The 18892-nt window shown below is 43.8% G+C and overlaps 1 protein-coding gene across 1 annotated transcript; it reads right to left on the minus strand.

The window, feature by feature from the left end:
- Window positions 1-4585: 4585 nt before the first annotated feature.
- Window positions 4586-18592, minus strand: LOC124667415 (protein SUBSTANDARD STARCH GRAIN 4, chloroplastic). Its single transcript, XM_047204699.1, has 23 exons — window positions 16773-18592; window positions 16173-16371; window positions 16036-16095; window positions 15709-15813; window positions 14733-14873; window positions 14575-14637; window positions 13671-13898; window positions 13492-13575; window positions 12881-13038; window positions 12268-12793; window positions 11320-11490; window positions 11145-11204; window positions 9816-9938; window positions 9176-9451; window positions 8996-9061; window positions 8758-8889; window positions 7608-8429; window positions 6966-7246; window positions 6459-6691; window positions 6024-6262; window positions 5730-5921; window positions 5221-5493; window positions 4586-5128 (listed from the first exon to the last, which is right to left on the minus strand). The coding sequence occupies exons 1-23, from the start codon at window positions 18575-18577 to the stop codon at window positions 4982-4984; spliced, it is 6384 nt and encodes a 2127-aa protein (XP_047060655.1). The 5' UTR covers window positions 18578-18592; the 3' UTR covers window positions 4586-4981.
- Between the last annotated feature and the right edge of the window lie 300 nt (window positions 18593-18892).

Below are 18892 nucleotides of genomic sequence, written 5' to 3' on the forward strand. Positions count from 1 at the left end.
GTACTTCATCGGGAGGGTCCCAAGGTTGCGGTTGAGCGAGTCGGCCCACCCTTAGCTTCTCAGGTGTCGTCGACCCTCGTCACAACCGCTCGCTCTTGTTGAAGTTAATCTTCAACCCCGACATGTTCTCAAAGCAAAGAAGCGTAAGCTTCAAGTTCGCAATCCCAATGGTCGAGGGTTCGATCAAAACCATTGTATCATCCGCATATTGCGGATGGGTGACCCCCACGGGATCGGGTGTGGCACCACCCTTGTATGTGACCACTCTCCTTGGCCCTTGTCGGGATGGCCGCTAGGGCATCAACCATAAAGTCAAAGAGGATCGGTGAGAGTGGGTCACCTTGTCGCACCCCCCGGCGTTCCCGAAGTAGGGCCCAACCTCACCATTGATGTTAATCGCAGCTTGTCCTCCCGAGACAAGCTGCATAAGTCTATGCACCACGCCCGCTGAGAATCCCTTTCTCAACAAGCACTTCACGTAAGAACTCCCAATTAACTCTGTCGTAAGCTTTCTCGAAGTCTAGCTTAAGAAGCAGCCCCTTTAGCTTCTTAGAGCGTAGCTCGTGAGCAATCTCGTGTAGGGCCAACACTCCCTCGTGTAGGCGCGACCTTTGATGAAAGCGGCTTGACTCCTATCGATCGTCCTATGAGCTATCGGGGTCAGTCTAGTCGCATAGGCCTTCGCGATGAACTTAAAGATTACGTTAATAAGGGCAATGGGATGGTATTGCTTGATGGAATCTGCCCCTCTAACCTTCGGAATGAGCGAGATAATGCCATAGTTCAGCCGCGCAATGTCCACTCTCCCTAGAGTGAAATCGTTCAGAATAGCAAGAATGGGGCCCTTAAGAATTTCCCAAAAATTCTTGAAGAAGGCCACCGGCAGCCCATCCGGCCCAGGAGCGGAGTCCGGCTTCCATGCTAGCAAGCACCGAATCCAGCTCCTCCGCCGTGAAGGTAAGTTCAAGCTCCGCGTTGTCCCCTTCGGAGACCCGAGCCTCCGTCGGCCATAGGTTGGGAGCGAGGGAGAAGACCCTCTCCTCCCCGGCCGCCCCCATAGAGGGTGCACGGAGGAAATTCATCTCCCAAGAGGGGAGACAAAGACCCTATCGAGCACCGACCTAATCGGCGAGGATTGGTTGTTAGTCCAAGTATAGCGAGCCCCGGCTCGGGCGAGCTCCCTCAGAGATAAGTTAGCCAGGACGTCATTGAAACGGCGCACCCTAGGCTAGTTGACCATCCCGTTGCTCTTATCTGCCGCCCTTCGGACCAGATTGAAGTCTCCTCCTACCACTATTGGCAGCGGGCAGTTTGAGACTTCCTGCTCGAGTTCCCCCAGGAACTCAGAGGTTCTTGCATGATCCGCCGGACCGTAGACCAGCATGAACCGCCATTTGAGATTATTATTGCGTTGAAGAATGTCTGCGCTAATGAAAAAGGATCCCTTCCTCCAAAAGCCAACCTCAAAGCACTCATCTCTAACCCCAAGAAGGAGCCCACCCGAGTGCCCCGTCGCCGGTACCCAGTTCCAGTTGAATTGGCCCCCATGCTCAAGCCAACGGAGCTCCTGTGCCGAAAATTCCTGTTTGATTGTCTCTTGCAGGCCTATAATATCAACTCTATCGTTCCTGAATGTATCCTTGAGCTGTGTACGCCTCCCTGGCGCATTCCAGCCGCGGATAGGAAGGAAAAATTTGAGAGGGGCTAATGGAGAGGGTAGCCAAATAGGGAGGTTACTCCTACCTTTGTCGCGCAAAGCCGCAGGGATTTCAGCTTCTTCCGCCATGCCGAGGCGGAGCTCCGCGCGAACGGTGTTGTCGATTTTCGTCTCGTCAAGGCCTAATCCTAGAGAAACCCTAATCCTAGAGAAACTGTCAAATCGGGCGTTTCTCCGGGACCTGTCCTAGGGGTGCTTTAAAACCCGTGCTATGCAAGAACGCGATTGAGCGCAGGAAACCAAAGGGCCCAAAAAATGCTAGGCCGATGCGAGCCAAGGGACACCCAGGCTACCAAACGCGCCCTTTGTTTTTCTTCGAGTACATGTACCAGCGAGCCGGTCTTTGGCCGTTTGTTGATCTCCATCCGACTCGGAGTCTAAACAACGGCTCACCGCAATGAGTCGATTTCGGGTTGGACTCCGTATCCGTGTTCTATACCTTGCCAACACATCAATAAATAGAGCGCCAGGTTTACGAATCAATAGCCAAACAAAGCGACGGAAAAAAAAAAAGACAGGCGAGACGCACACCAGAGCTAATTCCCGAAATCTGCAGCAACTCCATCAGCGTCTTGGATTCGCCTCGACTCCAATCATCGGGGATCGCTCGCCGGCGCCATGATGAATCCGGAGATGATGAGGCTGGCGCAGGAGCAGATGAGCCGCATGTCCCCGGCCGACATAGCCAGGATGCACCAGCAGGTGATGTCCAATCCAGACCTGGTGAAGCAAGCATCTGAGAGCATGAGAAACATGAGAACCGAGGACTTCAAACGAGCCGCGCAGCAGCTCAACCACACAAGCCCAGAGGAAATACTTCGGATGACCGAAAAAGTCGCCAACGCTAAGCCCGGGGAGTTTGCCGCCATGAAGGCCCAGGCCGATGCGCAGATGTCGTACGCGATATCCGGTGCCAAGATGTTGAAGCAGCAGGGGAACGAGCTCCATAGCCGTGGGCAGTATGCTGATGCCGCCGCCAAGTACAAGCTCGCCAAGGATAACATGAAGAACGTGCCGTCGGCAGCTGGGCAAACGCTGCAGCTCCAGTGTGCCCTCAATTTGATGTCTTGCTACCTGAAATCCGGCAGGTTTGAGGACTGCATAGATGAAGGTTCGGAGATCCTAGCCTACGACTCGGGCAATGTTAAAGCGTACTACCGAAGGGGTCAGGCTTACAAGGAACTAGGGAACCTGGAAGCTGCTGTAGCTGACCTGAGCAAAGCCCATGAAATCTCTCCAGACGATGAAACCATTGCGGAGGTTCTGAGAGACGCAGAAGGAAAACTTGCAAACCTGCCAAGGGAAGTTGTTATTGAAGAAATTGTAGAAGAAGAAGAAGATAACTTCCAGCCTTCGTCTCCACAGAATTTTGTTGCGGAGAAATCTGATGAAATAGACCAAAGTATGCACCAGCCATCACTGGATTCTGTACCTTCTGCAGATGATATGCAAGACGTCATGAGAACTTTCATGGAAGACCCTGCAATGCAACAGGTGCTTACATCCATGATGAAAAACATGAGTCCGGATACAATGGCAGACATGAGTAGGCAGTTTGGTTTGAATCTGACAACGGAGGATGCTGCCAAGGCCCAAGATGCTATATCACAGTTATCTCCGGAAAGTTTGCACAAAATGATGAAGTGGATGGACAGAGCACAGCGAGGAGTAGAAGCCGCAAAGAAGACAAAGAACTGGCTCATAGCCAGGAAAGGCTTCATCATCGCTATTGTCTTGCTCATCGTGGCCTTCATCCTCCAGCGGCTTGGATTCATTGGTAGCTGATGGTCTAAACATCCATGATGGCCAATCACACCGTGCATCCGATAGAGAGGATACAAATAATTGTTCAGTGCCTTTTTTTCTAAGCAAGAATTAATAGTGTGCAAATGAGTATGTCTGTATGTCCTTGAGAAGGTCCGAGAAATAGTTGGATATATGTCTTATTGTTTCATCATATGTGTTTATAGATTGTAACAAAATTGAAAGAAAGAATTATAATAGTATTTTCATTTGGACACTAGGCTGACATGTGAAGCTATGGCTGTCTTATTTTAAAATAATCTGATACCGACTTTGGCCAAAGTAAAATATGATGCAATAAATATTGTAACTGCCTTTAACTGACCAGAAGCATCAGTAATGCTCTGATATGATACCTGTTTCTTCGCTCCTTTGCAACCGGGATCTCCTGATGTACCTTCCGGTTCTCACTTTTTCCTCCTCATCAACATTACCTAGATGCGCATTTTTTTGCTTGCCTCTGATTTCAGAGCCGGTTGGAGGACTCTACTTTTTTTTATCTTCCCAATATGTTTAGGCAGTACCGCTAGCTTTTTGCTTTTTTTTCCTCTCTCTCATCACTAGACCATCCAATTTTGCTTTCCTTCGCCCTTTTCCACCAGGACCATCCATTTGCTCTTCTGGCCGGAGGCAGCACCTAAGTAACAACAGAACGGTCAATGACGGTGAATGCTGAACTCAAACAAAATTAATTAAGCTGGAAAACTAATTGTCAAAAAAATTAACCTGGAAAACTAGCTCCTCCAAATAAGATTCAGTACAAAATACCTAACTCCCCAAAGGGAATAAATCAATCATGGCGGTGTTTTGAACACCCAACTCTAATCAGAAAACAGTGGAATGATTCATAACACAAGGCCTCCGAAAGATAGGAATCACCAAACCTGTCACAGTAACAGTAATAGTGCATGTATATGTCTACTTTGGAAGATAGAATTACCTTCAACCCAACTCATTTAATTTTCCACTCAGTCAGAATAGATGCGCAGTATGTGTTTTCTCCAAGTATAGAACGTTTGGCTAAACATACTCCCAGCGATTTGGTTCCACTGCCTCAGTCAGCCATTGTGTACAAGTGATTAACCAATAATAAAATGGATAACATTTTGTTTGATATCATATAAAATACAGCTGAAAATCCTCGGTACATCTTTATATGATGAGCCAAAAGTTATGCATTTCCTAACTAACAAAAATTGGTACCTACAGGAGCACCACGTTAACGCAGACACTGCAGAACTTTGTCATTTATACAGGCGTTTCTTTACATCTCACGCAACGAGAGCTCGACTTGCTACGTATGTACAGTCTCAGAAACTTTGTTTCCAAGAAATCTACCTACAGCCAAGAGCAAAAAAACGCAGGAGTGCCAATACTTGCATTATCTACAGAAACAAATAATCGGGGGACACGGAACCTTTGTCTAAGATAGCAACTGACTGTGCAAGTGGCAAAAATGGATCAATCCTGTGACGTTGCCGAGTACTCAAAGAGAAGCCGATTGGACGGTGTAGATTGGAAGAGGACACGGAGCCTACTTGTTAGCTGGTATATCAGCGACCACTGCATCGCCATTTCTGAATCTTTCATCTGCCTTACAACAGAGGCCTGCACAACAATGGCAGCAGTTCAGGACAGTTGGTATTAATACAGTAAATAGTGCGCCTCAATCTCCGGAGGCAAGACATAGAAGAACATACCTGAAGGCGTTTTCCAAGCTGAACTTCAACCTCCGTAGCAAAAGAGATATTGTTTGCCAGTGATTTGAGTGGGTCAACTGTTGGATCTACAGACAGCAAACTCGGAATCTGAGGAGCATAAACCAGCCGCCACCGTGCTTGTCCAAACTCACCCTTGCCTTCAATCCTTGGCATCAAAGTTTCTAGAGTTGCAGTTGCGAGCTTCTTGAAAGCAAGCTGTCCGTCACCTTCCAATAGTGACTCTGCAAGCTGTGACTCAAAAACTTTTGCAGCCTATAAGACAGCAGCAAACAGAGTCGTAAGAGTTACACATGATAAAACAAGAGTTCAGGATAATGTTTAATCTCCCAATTCCAGTTTTGAATAGAGAGCTGGCAAGCGACCAGCAAAAGGCAAAGGCAGGTTTACCTCATTGTACAATAGTTAAAATTTTGAAGATCATAATAAACTAAACCAAGGGATTATAAGGCCTACAGTTAAGCTATAACTCATTTGTAGATGTGTCTCACCTCACTAGGTGACAAAACATCCTGGTCCACAGAGCGTGTCGACGTTACAACTAGATTATCTTGCCACATGCTTGCTCGACTCATGATTTTGAATTGCCATTCAGATCCAACAAGGACAAGATCCAGAACAGGATCCAAACCAAGATCAGGCTCAAACTTTGCTACATTTAAATGGTCATTTTTAAGTCTAACCTGCAATTAAGTACAAAAATGTAAAACCATCATAAAGTATTTTCAAACTGGAACGAGAAAATCAGCCAAACAAGGAGGAGGGTGTAACCATATAAGGCTTACCTGTGTAGCTACCAAGTTTACCTCACCGTTTTCAAATGTTAAAATACCCTTCGGTCTTATGTACTTTGGATGAACCATGCCATTAAGCTCAAGGTCGCCACTGACAGCAAAATTCAGAATTAAAGGATAAACAATTCTTAGTTCTGGTCCCAACGTGAGCTTCAGGTCATTGAGTCGGGCATCAATGTTTGGCTTGAAACTTCCATGCTCAAGAGTCCTTTCTGTTTCTGTTTGCTGACCTAGAACAGTTAAAGAAATTAATGCTCCAGCAAGCTCATAAACGAAATTAGAGAGAGAGAAGCATATGCTTGTTTCAAATATACACATCAAACGTAACTATTGCCAAACTTAACAACTCATTTGGTTAAATAATGCATTGGTTAAGATCATTTGCTGTGAAATATTAGCCAACGTCAAATTGAATAGAATACATACTGTCTGGCGAAGTTGAGAGTGCTCCCAGGAAACGTGAGACATCCTGTGAAGTGGTTGTTTGACCAAAACCAGCAGGAAGATAGCTGGACTTGTTTGAAGCCAACCTAGTAGTAACAGCACCATTGCCTTTATCGTGAGGCAAATATGCTTCGCCATGGCTTAATCTGATCATCCCAGAGACATCTGGCCGCAGAATTGAGCCTGTAACCTGCAGCTGGCTGTCTACTTGGCCACTGTACAAATCAAAAAGAAAACAATATATCAAATTATAAGAAACCATAAACTGGGATCCTACATATTTTACATTTAATATGAATTTACGAGATACATTTAAGTTTGAGCACAGTACTGTTAACTGTTTAGGCATACAATAAAATTTCCAAAAACCAACTTTAGAAGGCAGCCAACCAGATCGCATGGTGCTTTACATCACTCAGAAGCCACTAGTAAGAAATTAAGCATCAAAATATGTACATAAAACTAAAAGGATAAAGTAGCAACGTTTACCTTAAAACATTTTTTGCTCGTATATCCAGAACTTCACATTTCAACTCAATCTTATCACTGGCTGATGGCTCGCTATTTTGCAGCGGTAGGGTCCCTTTCATCGACAATTTCCCTTTCCTCCCAACCCTGCTTTCCATGGAATTGATGCACAGTCTGTTGGATATGACATTAACATTACCAGCAAAATTTGTAAGTGGCGTCCGGAGGAAAGGAGACGTCACAGTTGCTCGATGAAATGATGCAGACCCATCAACAACAGGTTGATCGACAGTGCCTTTAACCTTTCATCCAAATGACAAAGAAAACAGGAGGAAAATATCAATCAACTGTTTCATGTTATATCCAAACAAACAAAAAATTTGTAGGCTGCATAGGTGGAGCAAAGAGTTATCCACATAAACACAACATTTATAGTTTAAATCAACATACATTTTCATCAATCCAGATTAGTGCTATGAGAAATATATGAAAAAGAGTAACCATATCTAATTACTTAATTAGTACTCCCTCCGTCCCATGATATAAGATGTTACTACAACCAATATATGTTCTAGTTGGTTTAATAACATCTTATATTACGGGACAGAGAGAGTACTATGTTATCACTAGTGGAATTATGGGAATTAAACGAGAATGGGCCACCTGAAGGAGCACATCAGCGTAGCCTTGAAGCCAGTTCGCGTAAGGACTCAGCGCGGTTATCAACATCATGCCACCATCCTTTATATCTGCATTTACCCTCACTTCACCTGGTTCAAGAAAATTCCAACTTAAACCTTTTAGACTTTCGGCCAACTGAAATTCCCAACCATCCTCCGGCTTGTCCCTCACAGTTCTAGTTTCACTGATTTCATTAGATGACCCTCTGTCTTTTGCCCAAACAGGGATTCTTATTATACCCTGTTTACCATCTCCAGCTTCCAAATTTTCCTCCATGGAGCTGCTGTCTACATACGTGACAGGGATACTACCTTGAATGTTAACATGTCCACTTTGAATAGTTGGTTCAAAATTTGCATCAAAAACAAAACGGCTGGTTGGGGTTACAGAAGCCAATACTTCAGCTCTTCCAAGATCAATGCCTCCAATGGTGCCATCAAGAAGTCTAATTTGAACATCACATTCTGGTTTTGCAAGAGTACCTCTCAAATCTCCCTCCATGTGCAAAATACCTTTTATTGGTGTCAACCAGTGCCTCAGAAAGTGAATCGAGTCTGTAGTTGATGATTCTAGAGCCTGAACTAAAGCTGGTATAAGACCGACTGGGAAATTAAGCACAGCGAAGTGAAGATTCGTTAGCGGGCCAAGAATCGATCCGTCAGCATGAAGGGTGGCATTATCCTTCTGAATAAACAATTTATCAAGACGTAGACCATCATTATTGCTATATGAACCAGATGACAGAACACGCTGCGTCTTGTAAGTGCCCCACTCCCAATCTTCACCATTGAAATCAAAATCAGCCTGTATATATAAGAATATTAGAAATACTGTTTACGTATAATAGAAGATCGTCTTGCTGATAGCATACTTAAGAAAGTCAAGCAGTGGATTTAAACTGCTAACACAAATATTTCTTCAAAGATATACCAAACAATGCAGTGGATTTAAACTGCTAACACAAATATGAATGAATGTTGAAGGAAAAAAAATTGAATTACACATATGGGCAAATCAATGTAGCTCAGCCAAAATGCAAGTGTTAGCGGAAAGACCACTATAAGTCTATAAGGAGTTTATCAAGAATTCCTGGGACAAAAGTCTGGTAGAGTTAATTTCTGAACATGCTCACCATAGTATCTCCATTCCCTCCTCCACTGGCATCAAGAGAGCCACGCCAATAACCTTTCAGTTCAGCTAAGGCAGGGAGAGTTATGTCTTCAATTGTATCATCGTCCAACCAATCATGATACATTTCGACTGCCTGTGTAAGCAATGGTATAAACTTAATATAAGTAGCATGTCATAATAACAATGACCTATAACTATGTTCCTGTGATACCATTTTCCCAGATCAACTACTTCATTACCTTTATCTGGTCTCGAAGACTTTCAGCATTGAACCCAACAGAATGCAGGCATTGCATAAAAAGTTCCTGAAAAGAAACATAGGATCAAATGGCTTCTACCATCTAGCCAACCATAACACCAACAAATATTATCCAAAGGAAAGGAGAGACAGAATCCCAAACGCAGGACAAACTGTGCACCTTCGATCTAGAACGAATAACTGGATCTGTACTTCGTGAAAGAAGCCGTGCCAAGGGAAGCATTTCAGCTACTTCAGCGTCAGGAACTTCTAGTCTCATCCTCCACCTGCCCATCGAAGACATAATGCTGCCAAGATGTCCTCCCATTGCTTTCTCTATGAACCCATTACCATGACTTTCCATAGGAAATCTATCACGTGTTCCAGGAAATACATATTCCCCCTGAAGCTCATACTTGCTATTAGATTGCTCTAGGACTGACTTTTCCATTGTAATCTGGTATTGAAAGAACAAAGAATAGCTAATAAGTAACAGTTAGGGCTCACAACTAACTATTAAAAAGGAGATAAAAACCTCGCTGAACTGTATAACTTGTGTCAGGAAAAAATGCGTTCTATACATCAAATGGTTTATGTTTGTATTTCGTGAAAGGCTGACATGGGGGAAACTAATGACCATGAAACTGAGTTACAGCTGTGATTGAAGTTTCCTAATTCCAAAATTCTACTAAACAAGCACCAAAAAGGTGTCGAAATTCTTGATGAAAATTATATTAAACACCTGCTAAAGGAACACACATCAGATATGGCTTCCATCTCGCAGAACAAGAAAAATATACACGGGAGAAAAAAAAACTCACAACATCACCACTCCATCGAGCAGCTATATCAAGTGCTTCACCAAGCACACCACTAAATTTGGGACGAATTACTGATAACAAACCGTGACCTCTTCTTTTCTGGAAATTAAGCTGAACTTCTGCCTGTAACAACAAAAGACATCATTAGTGGATTCTCCATCTAGCAATTGATTTGCAACAAATACTGATTGAAGTCTCCATATTCAGTCTGAACATATACAACTTCTCATGAAAGGTAATTAAAAAGGGAAAAAATACTACTACCTCCGCCCAAAAATAAGTCAGTCTTGTCTAGATACGGATGTATCTAGAGTCTAAGACACATCTTAGTTGTAGATACATCCATATCTAGAAAAAGGTGAGACACTTATTTTTGGACAGATGCTGGACCGCGGAGCGCCTAGCACGACATGGTCTCCCTCACCACCCCAGATGCCTCCTTTGCGATCAGGCGCCCGAATCCATGCAACACCTCATGCTCGAGTGCCCCTTCTCCCGGCAGGTTTGGCACGAGGTGCTTGCTTGGCTCAGGATGACTACCAGGGCACCACAACACGAGCCCACCCTCATGGATTGGTGGCTCCGTGCTCGGCAAGAAACGCCAATGCCGCTGCGCAAAGGCTTGGCGTCGACGGCCTTGCTCATCCCGTGGATGCTCTGGAAACATCGAAACGCTAGCGTTTTTTATGGTGCCCAGCCATCCATGCCGATGCTGTTGCAGAACATCAAGGACGAACTCTGTGCTTGGGCTAGAGCAGGTGCCCAGGGCCTACAGGTCGTTTTGCCACCAAGCTGGGATGTGCACTGATTTTTCTGTTCCTTTAGCCTGTATTCTGCCTCCTAGGAGGATGTAAACAAACCCCTATCTTTTCAATGCAATGAAACGCAAAGGTCCTTTGCGTTTTCTCGAAAAAGTACAACTTAGTCATTACTTTAGGAGCATAAAGATATGCAGTAATTCAAAAAAAATGTTACATTAGTTGCAGAAAAAATGATACAGAAGAATACATATCGTGTGGCAAATAGCATAGCATTAACTACCACAAAACCAGAAATGTCAGCACAGCAAAAGGCTGATGTCATACTTAATTTTTGGTTAACTTACCATGGGCATAATTTAACATTTCATTAGCCGACATCATTAAGTAGCTGATCTAACATCTCTTTTGGGAAACTTAAAAATCTCATAAAAAGTGTCTTAACATCTAATTACAACTCACCAAAACAGAGGTACTGACAATATGATATAAAGGCAATAGTACAGAGCCTGACAATGAACTACCTAACAAAAAACGCAGCACACCATATTCTAGTCAAGGATGTTATTACCTTCTGAACAAATCCACGTAACGATGCAAGCTCCAAGTCATCGAGTGGCAAATTCCGAACCTTTACAACCAGAAGACAGTATCAAAAAGATATCACTATTTAAATAGCCTCTGCAAATCTTACTATGCTCAACAAAGACCGTTAGCAAGAAAAATACAAACACATAGTAGAGTACCTCCAAATTAGTCAAACTTTCGGGATGATAATATATATTAGATTTCAGCTGCCCCTTTTGAAGAAAAATTGATAGAAGGCTTTCATCTTGAATGACCTCATTTCTACCAAAAAACAACGGCCCGTTCACTTCTATGGAAATCTTTTCATCAGGCCTGCCTGTAGCACTTAACTGCTTGACCAGTGAATAGAGATAGTAAGATGAAGATAGAAGGGAGTAGAGAAGAAACTGGAGTCTATGCAGACTAAATATAAAAAACAACATAAATATTAAATGCATGGATGAACTCTCTACAATGTACATGACACATGCATGCACTCTCTTCAATGTAGAGCACACTTGACAAGGAAACCATCAAATCTATATATTCAGACAGACAAGCTTTATCTTGTGTGGAACCGTAGAAACAGAATTAAAGCCTCTTAAGTTTTTCAAATTATGTCTACTACTCGCTTGAGGAAAATCCATGATGCGAGATTAGTTTACTTGTGGTAAAGATTTCCTATAATTTTTTGGACTATGTTATTGTTATAATGCAGTCTGTTAAGCAGCATAAATGTAAGAGAAAAGAGAAGCGAATCTATTTGGTAGGAAACTGTACCTTGGAGTGGATACATGGTCCTCAAGCTTTGGCGAAAAAGATATGTAGATTTTCATACTTGTTTTCTATTTTTATTTGGCTCACTTGTTGTATTGCAAGTTAATAGATAGACATCTTTAGTAAGTTGAATAAGAAAAATATAGGGAGTATTTGAATCCAAAATTGCTCTTTGCAGAATGTTAGAGATCTATCGCTGTCCATGCTACCATTGATGATCCAAATTCTAGCGCTTAGTGCACACAACTAAGACATGTACAGACAAACAGTTTGACTTAGTCTATAAATAAAATCACATACAAGGAAAGCAAGTCAAATTCAGAGGACAAAACAGCAAACAGCAAACTTACCATCACAGAATCTTGTGACAAGGAAAGAAAACCAGTAGACTGAGGTGCCAGCATAAGTTGGTTAAGTTTTATTCCGGACAGAGAAATCTCCCCGACAAGCATTGACACATCGCTCTGGACCTTACTTTGGTCAACAATACTTCGAAGAGCACCATAGATCTTTTCATCAACTATATGGCTAGGTTTCACCACTTTTCCTTGAAATTTGAGCCTTCCAGATGCTTTCAAATGTAATGGCCTTGGTGTATCAAAAGGTATCGAAGAAGCTATATGAGCGAATTCAAAGCCTCGCATACGTAAATCCAAATCGACACCCTCCACAACTAGTGGCATTATTTTTTTCATTTGATGCATCTCCTTGTGCGACGAGTAGTCATCAATATATGATGTTTGAATACGAGTATTTAAGTCAAATGAAACTGACGATGAGTTAACCTTAATATAATCATGCGCAATAACAATGTTGCCACGTGCATCAGAAAAAGAATCTTCTGCATTCGGTGCTGCCCATTTGATATCAAATTTCCTGTCATACAGTTTTTGTTGTCGGTAGAGTAACAGAAAATACTCAGCCAATTTGGCCATTAAGTCATTGTACATGTAAGATACTCACGGTCTAATCAGGGGACCAGAAAGTCTAGTCTCTCCGTTGAGCTCGCCGATTTTGAGTGGAATCAGCTGGATACCTCCAGGTATGTAACGATGCAAAACCTTATCAAGTAAAATGCTCCCAGATAAATTAATATCCATAGCAGAATCATCAACTTCCCCCTGCAGATATATAAATATGTATTATACTTGCATAAGGTGGTAAATTTCTTTCACGTGATAAAAATGGTAGACTATCTATTGGATTCATATAGCTGGTACAGGAAAATTATGTTAGGCTTTCAGGAGTAAGCTCCTAGTATGTCAACAACGAAGCCGAAGTTGCTAATAATGAACATAGAGTTCAGAAGGTTCATGAATATGCCGCATTGTTCGTTAATTAGCTACCTATGTATTTTCAATTTATAGACCTCCTCATGCTATGTTCTTCTGACCTCATCTTGATCTGAGATCTTTCAACTTATACTCAGTATATAGAGAACACATGCTTGAGCAGTTTAAAAACACTAAAAAACTACCTTTAGACGTAAAAAAAAGTTAAATATGCTTAAAATTAGCGAGACATAAAAAAGTGACTGACTAGAAGTGTAATTAGCTAATCATTTATCACAATACCTCTGGGCAAATCCATGCATTACCAGCCCCTCGAATTTCTCCACCATCCAAAAGGCATGCTCTTATACCATATAAGTCTGCAACCTGCAGATGGCAATAGTAACAAAGATTTAAAAAAAAATTTGCTTAATGTTTACAAACTTCAATAACGGAAATATGGTGGGCATATCTCTACTCACACAGTTATCCAGGTTGAAAGTGAAATTTGCTGATACGTGAGAAAAAGGAATATGATCAAATGCAGCAACTGCACCAGCCTCTTTATTTTGCATCACAGCTTCAGAAGCTGCAGATGGAGGCATACCAGATACTGAAAGAGATTTCCTTGAGACAATCCCACTTCCAACAAAAACAGGAGCATCAAGAGGCCCTTGACAATTAAATACAGCAGTAACAGCACCAGCCAACTGAACAAGTTAAGTATTGTATCAGCAGTCAAATCTTAAAGAATGAACATGAAAATAGCATGCCAGCAAAATGTTCTTAATACATATACATCAAGATCATCCTAAGCTATTGTTAAGAAATAAATGAGACATGGACAGTTTAAATGCTATTTCAGGCCCAATTTGCAGTTACTCAACTGTGATATGTTCAATGTATTCCATAATCTATTGTGGAAAATAGCCACAGAAGTACGAAAAGGTTGGTTACACAAACGGCAATATCCGCAAAAGCAGGTTTGACAAACGAGATTGTCATGATCCGCATAAGATTGATCATTTTGCTTCATCGAGAAGTTAATCTTTAATGCTTAGAACCATGATGATTTTTTTTTTTTGATAAGGCACAAATACTGTAGTCAAACATTGCAAAGTAAGTTATATAAGCCATCTACCCATATTCCTACATAAATAGGTTGGCCAGTTAACCATTTTTTGTAGAAATAGATGAGGACTGCATAGTGCACCTGTATTAAAGTCAAAATGCACAATGTCCTTGTCCTCTTTTCTTAATTAACACAAGGATATGTTAGATATCATATGTCATGTGTGGGCCAGTCAAAGTCAAAACAAGCTGATCTAATATCGATAAATGAAGGAATCTAGTATTTTTAAACAAATCGAGTTAAGTATGTTGCACCGGAAACATTAGAGGCTTCATTTTCACCGTCTTCATAAGTGCGTTAACTTCGACAGAAGGAATCTGGAAAGAAAACAAAAGTTGTCAAGTAAGTGCATGCATTGCCTGTTTAGGGACTACAGGTATGATATATAATGCAATTAACAACTGAAAGATACCTGGCACATTAAATGGAACTCTCCATCCTCAGGATTTAGACCAAAATCACCAGAAGCTTCAACAGGAACATCACCATACCAACCACTTGCATTATGCAGAAATACTCTTTGACCACGAAACGATAGAGTTGCCACTATTTCCTGATTATGTACAGGTTTCCATTAAAATCTATCATTACATAAGATGTTTTAAGCACTAATTTTTGGTGAGGAATGAATGTTCGCAGATCTAAGTATGAAAATCCAGCAGACATTTGAGTGCGTGTGACCTAGTTTTTACTTCAGAGCGAAATGTTGGTGTCCGTAATGATAATAATAGATGCACAATTTGAGATGCTAATGACTGATCTGTTTCTTAGGACACTGCAGATCAATAGCAGCCATTCATGTCGCTTCTCCAACACCTCATTCTTCAGTCACTTTCTCACTTAACTCGCTATGATCTGATGTATGTCAGAAACTTGTCACATCCAGAATCCATTTTTTAATACTGGAAATTATAAATACAACATGTTGCTTACAATGAAGTATGCCCAATTGTTGCTCAGATTGAAATCAAAATTTGGCATGTTTTAGCAAATGCTTGGTGAACACAACATTTAATTCAGTAATACTGAAGCTAGGCCACCCGATGATTCATCTATTATTCCTAGCAACCCTTATGAATATTCTGGCTGTGCCCCTGAATGTAGCTATTTCAATAATATTCCCCATAGACCCATTATGTTATTTTTCCAACGAGCAACTAGGAAATCATTTCTCACCCGCAACAGAACAATCAGTGTTTATCGACAAAGTAAGCAGTCAATGAGGTATGAGAATATTGGGAGCTTAGGCTAATGACAAATCAACAAGAAAGCATCAAAACCATGTTAATATGTCTTATGACTTTGAGGAAATGATTCCTTGCTAGACCCTGATTATTTCGAATATGCAGAATTGAAGGAAAAAACTAATGAGATAAGCATACGCGTACCGAAAACGATGACGGGGCATCTAATATCTGGAAACCTAGGCCTTTCACATCAAGCTGACCATGAATGCTCGGAAAACTATCACCTTTTGACATACAGATATGCACCTGGAGGAGGAAAAGAAGATATATTGTTGTAAGCATTTGGCATCTTCAAGCATGAGACATGAGTTTCGAGATGTAGCAAATGTAGCATGAACCACCTAGAAGGTCCAGTCATTCATTAAGTGCATGTGGAAGTCATGTCCTGATATCGTCTAAGATTTGTGCACAAGCGGCTGATATTAATAGTGAAACTGAACATGTAAGTGAACAAGTTTAGAAAAGCACCTCACCAGTTGCTCTTCCTTTGTGCCAGACAATTGGTATTTCTAGGATACGCTCAAACAGCTGCACATGAAAACTGCCTTTTCAACACAAACACTAAGAACTGTAGCATTTTGTATACATAAAAGTAGAAACAGTACCGGGGCAAAGGCATTGACTACATTCAGATTAGCATGCCATGTTTGCTCAGCTATGTCAACAAAAACATCTGTAGAAAGGTAACCCCCTCCTTGAGAAGTTTGATCTTGTCTCCACTCCATGCAGTTCCCAGTGACATGAACATGTACACGATTATAAGAGTTTTTGAATTTGACGTGTCCATTAGCTTGTTTCATTTCCCTACAGTAGGAAGAAAATAGCTACAAACTTAGTGGACATCATTTATAATGCTGTAGTTGCATCTATGCCTAAATTCAGCAGCACGTTCCCCTATGTCCTTGGACAGCTAGTAGCCTAGGATGCTAAGTAATTACGCGAAACATGCTGCACCTGCTTAGTGATTACAGTAGTTAACTTCAGAATATAACTAGCAATACAAATCTGAAAACCAACTGTGAATTTGTTTTTGTTTACATGAAAGTTAATTTTTGAAGAACACAATAAATTCAGACAGATGATCGCAAAATACCCCCAATATAAGTTCTAGGATCACAGTGTTTTACTGTTATATTATGAAAATGCGCTAGAAAGAACAGAAGAGCATGTATTTGCAACAGCAACGGTAAATTAAGAGGCCAAACCTGGGTTCCTGATCACCATATCCCAGAAGCATCAAGTTCCCTCCGCTGAAATAAACAGAATCTAGTGTGATGGGAAGTGTATTCTGAGCCCCACCAGGATGGATCTGGCCAACCCCTTCTACGAGTTCAGCAGGGGCATCTCCAAGACCGATAGCAAATCGTGACTTGAACTTCTGAATTTCAACACCCAGAGAAGCATACGGTGCATTAAGACTAACATGGGGCCCCTTCAACTGGAAAGGCCAAAATGACGCCCAGTTGTAAGCATATGTGCACGAACCAAGATCCCCGGAAGTGAATTCCTGCTGAGGACCAATATTATCATCAGATAGACTTCCGAATTCCTCCGACGTGTGGCCTTGCTGCAAATCTTCCAAACGGTCAGATGCTAACATTTCGTTATCGAAGTGGTGCGAACTACGCTGGCTAGGTTTAGAGATGTCATCTGTATTGATGATCGGCGTTGCACTTGCAGACTTTCCTGGACCTGGATAGTCCACAAAATGGCCACTGCTTGGCGGCAATTCACCAGAATTCTTTGGCACCTCATCAGAGCTGACAATTGGCGCATTATTCGGAGTGGCTCCAGCATCCGTGTGACCTCCGTCAGACGAGTTACTCCCAGGACCAGGGGATGAGTTACCACTATCAATGTTCCGAAAATACGCCACGGCAGCCTCTGCACTGCGCCGGAGGATCCTTTCCTGAGAGGAACTGTCAATATCCGATAGCACCTTGCTGTGAGCTTTCCTCCTGTGCCTTCGCTTGGCAGGGTTGGGGATCATCCTAGACCAGAAGTTGAGGCCCGGAATAATGCGCGATTTCACACCGAAGGTCTTCTCCAAATCGGCGTGCTTCGAACTCGAACCGATGCCCGGATCCATGTGCCGGTCCTTCCTGTGCATCTCGTCGGCGCAGAGGGGCGGGCTCGACTTCCCGGCCCCGACAGGCCGATCATCCTCCTGCAGTAAGATCTCGTCGGGGGAGCGTGAGGTTAGCGATTGGGCGCTGGGAACTAGGTATCCCGTTTGAGCGGCGTGCCTAGCAGCGGCGTCCCTCTGAGCGTCCCACTGCTCCCCGCCCTGCTCCCTGGCGAGCCGCCGGGTCCTGGTGCGGTAGTCGATGCCCTCCTCGTCGGAACTCCTCTTGGGCGCGGTGTCCGAGGGGGCGGGGATGCCGAGCCAGGAGAAATCCTTGGTCTGCGCGACGAGCGCGGTGGGGTCGGAGAGGAGGGCGTCGACGACGACCCGGCCGCGGCGGAGGGAGGCGAAGGGGTTGATTCTGATCCTGACGACGGGGAGCTCGGCGCAGGAGAACTCGCCGGCGGCGGCGTGCGGGCCGAGGGAGCAGGCGTGGAGCGTGATCCCGAGCGGCGAGACGCTGCGCACCTTGCCGACGCGGACGGAGCGCTGGAGGTGGTCGCTGAGTAGCGAGCACGCGGCCGGGAGGAGCCGCGCCTCGACGAAGGCCCTGGCGCGGAGCTGCGCGTACCAGGAGAGGGCCGCGGTGATGGAGAGGATGGCGGCGAAGGCGGAGCAGCGCACGAGGAAGAGGCCCTCGCGCCATACGGAGGCGAGGGAGCCGATCAGGGCCCGCGGGGGCGGGCGGTGGTGGTGGGCGGCGGGAGGGCAGTCGCTGGAGTCGGAGACCTTGAGGCGGAGGAGCGGCGGCGGGTCGAAGCGCGCGAGGGTGAGGATGGGCCGAGGTGCGTGGCGGTGGCCGCGGCCGGCGCGCGCGCGGCGGGGCCGGCAGAGGAGGAGCGGCGGCGGCGCGAGGAAGGGCGAGACGCGGAGGCAGTGCGACATTGCGCCGGCCCAGCCTCAGCCTAGGTGGCCATTTGGGTGCGGCGGACTTGCGAGAGAGATGGGCTGAGTAATGAACGGCGGCAGTAGGCGTAGCGAGAGAGAAGGACGGGGAGATGCTTGCCTCTCGCTGGGGCGGTTGCCTACTTGCCGTGCTCGCTTCTTTTTGGATTGGCTTCCCTCTTTGTCTTCCATGAAAGCGAGACACAACAAAGACAAGCTCCAGATTCCATTTCTCTCACGCAAATAATTGTCCCAGCAGTACCATGCAAAGCATGGATTCAGGGCATGATAATAATAAACCTTTAAAAAAAACCG

This window comes from Lolium rigidum, chromosome 6 (assembly GCF_022539505.1).
Source record: "Lolium rigidum isolate FL_2022 chromosome 6, APGP_CSIRO_Lrig_0.1, whole genome shotgun sequence".
Classification (NCBI taxonomy): Eukaryota; Viridiplantae; Streptophyta; class Magnoliopsida; order Poales; family Poaceae; genus Lolium; species Lolium rigidum.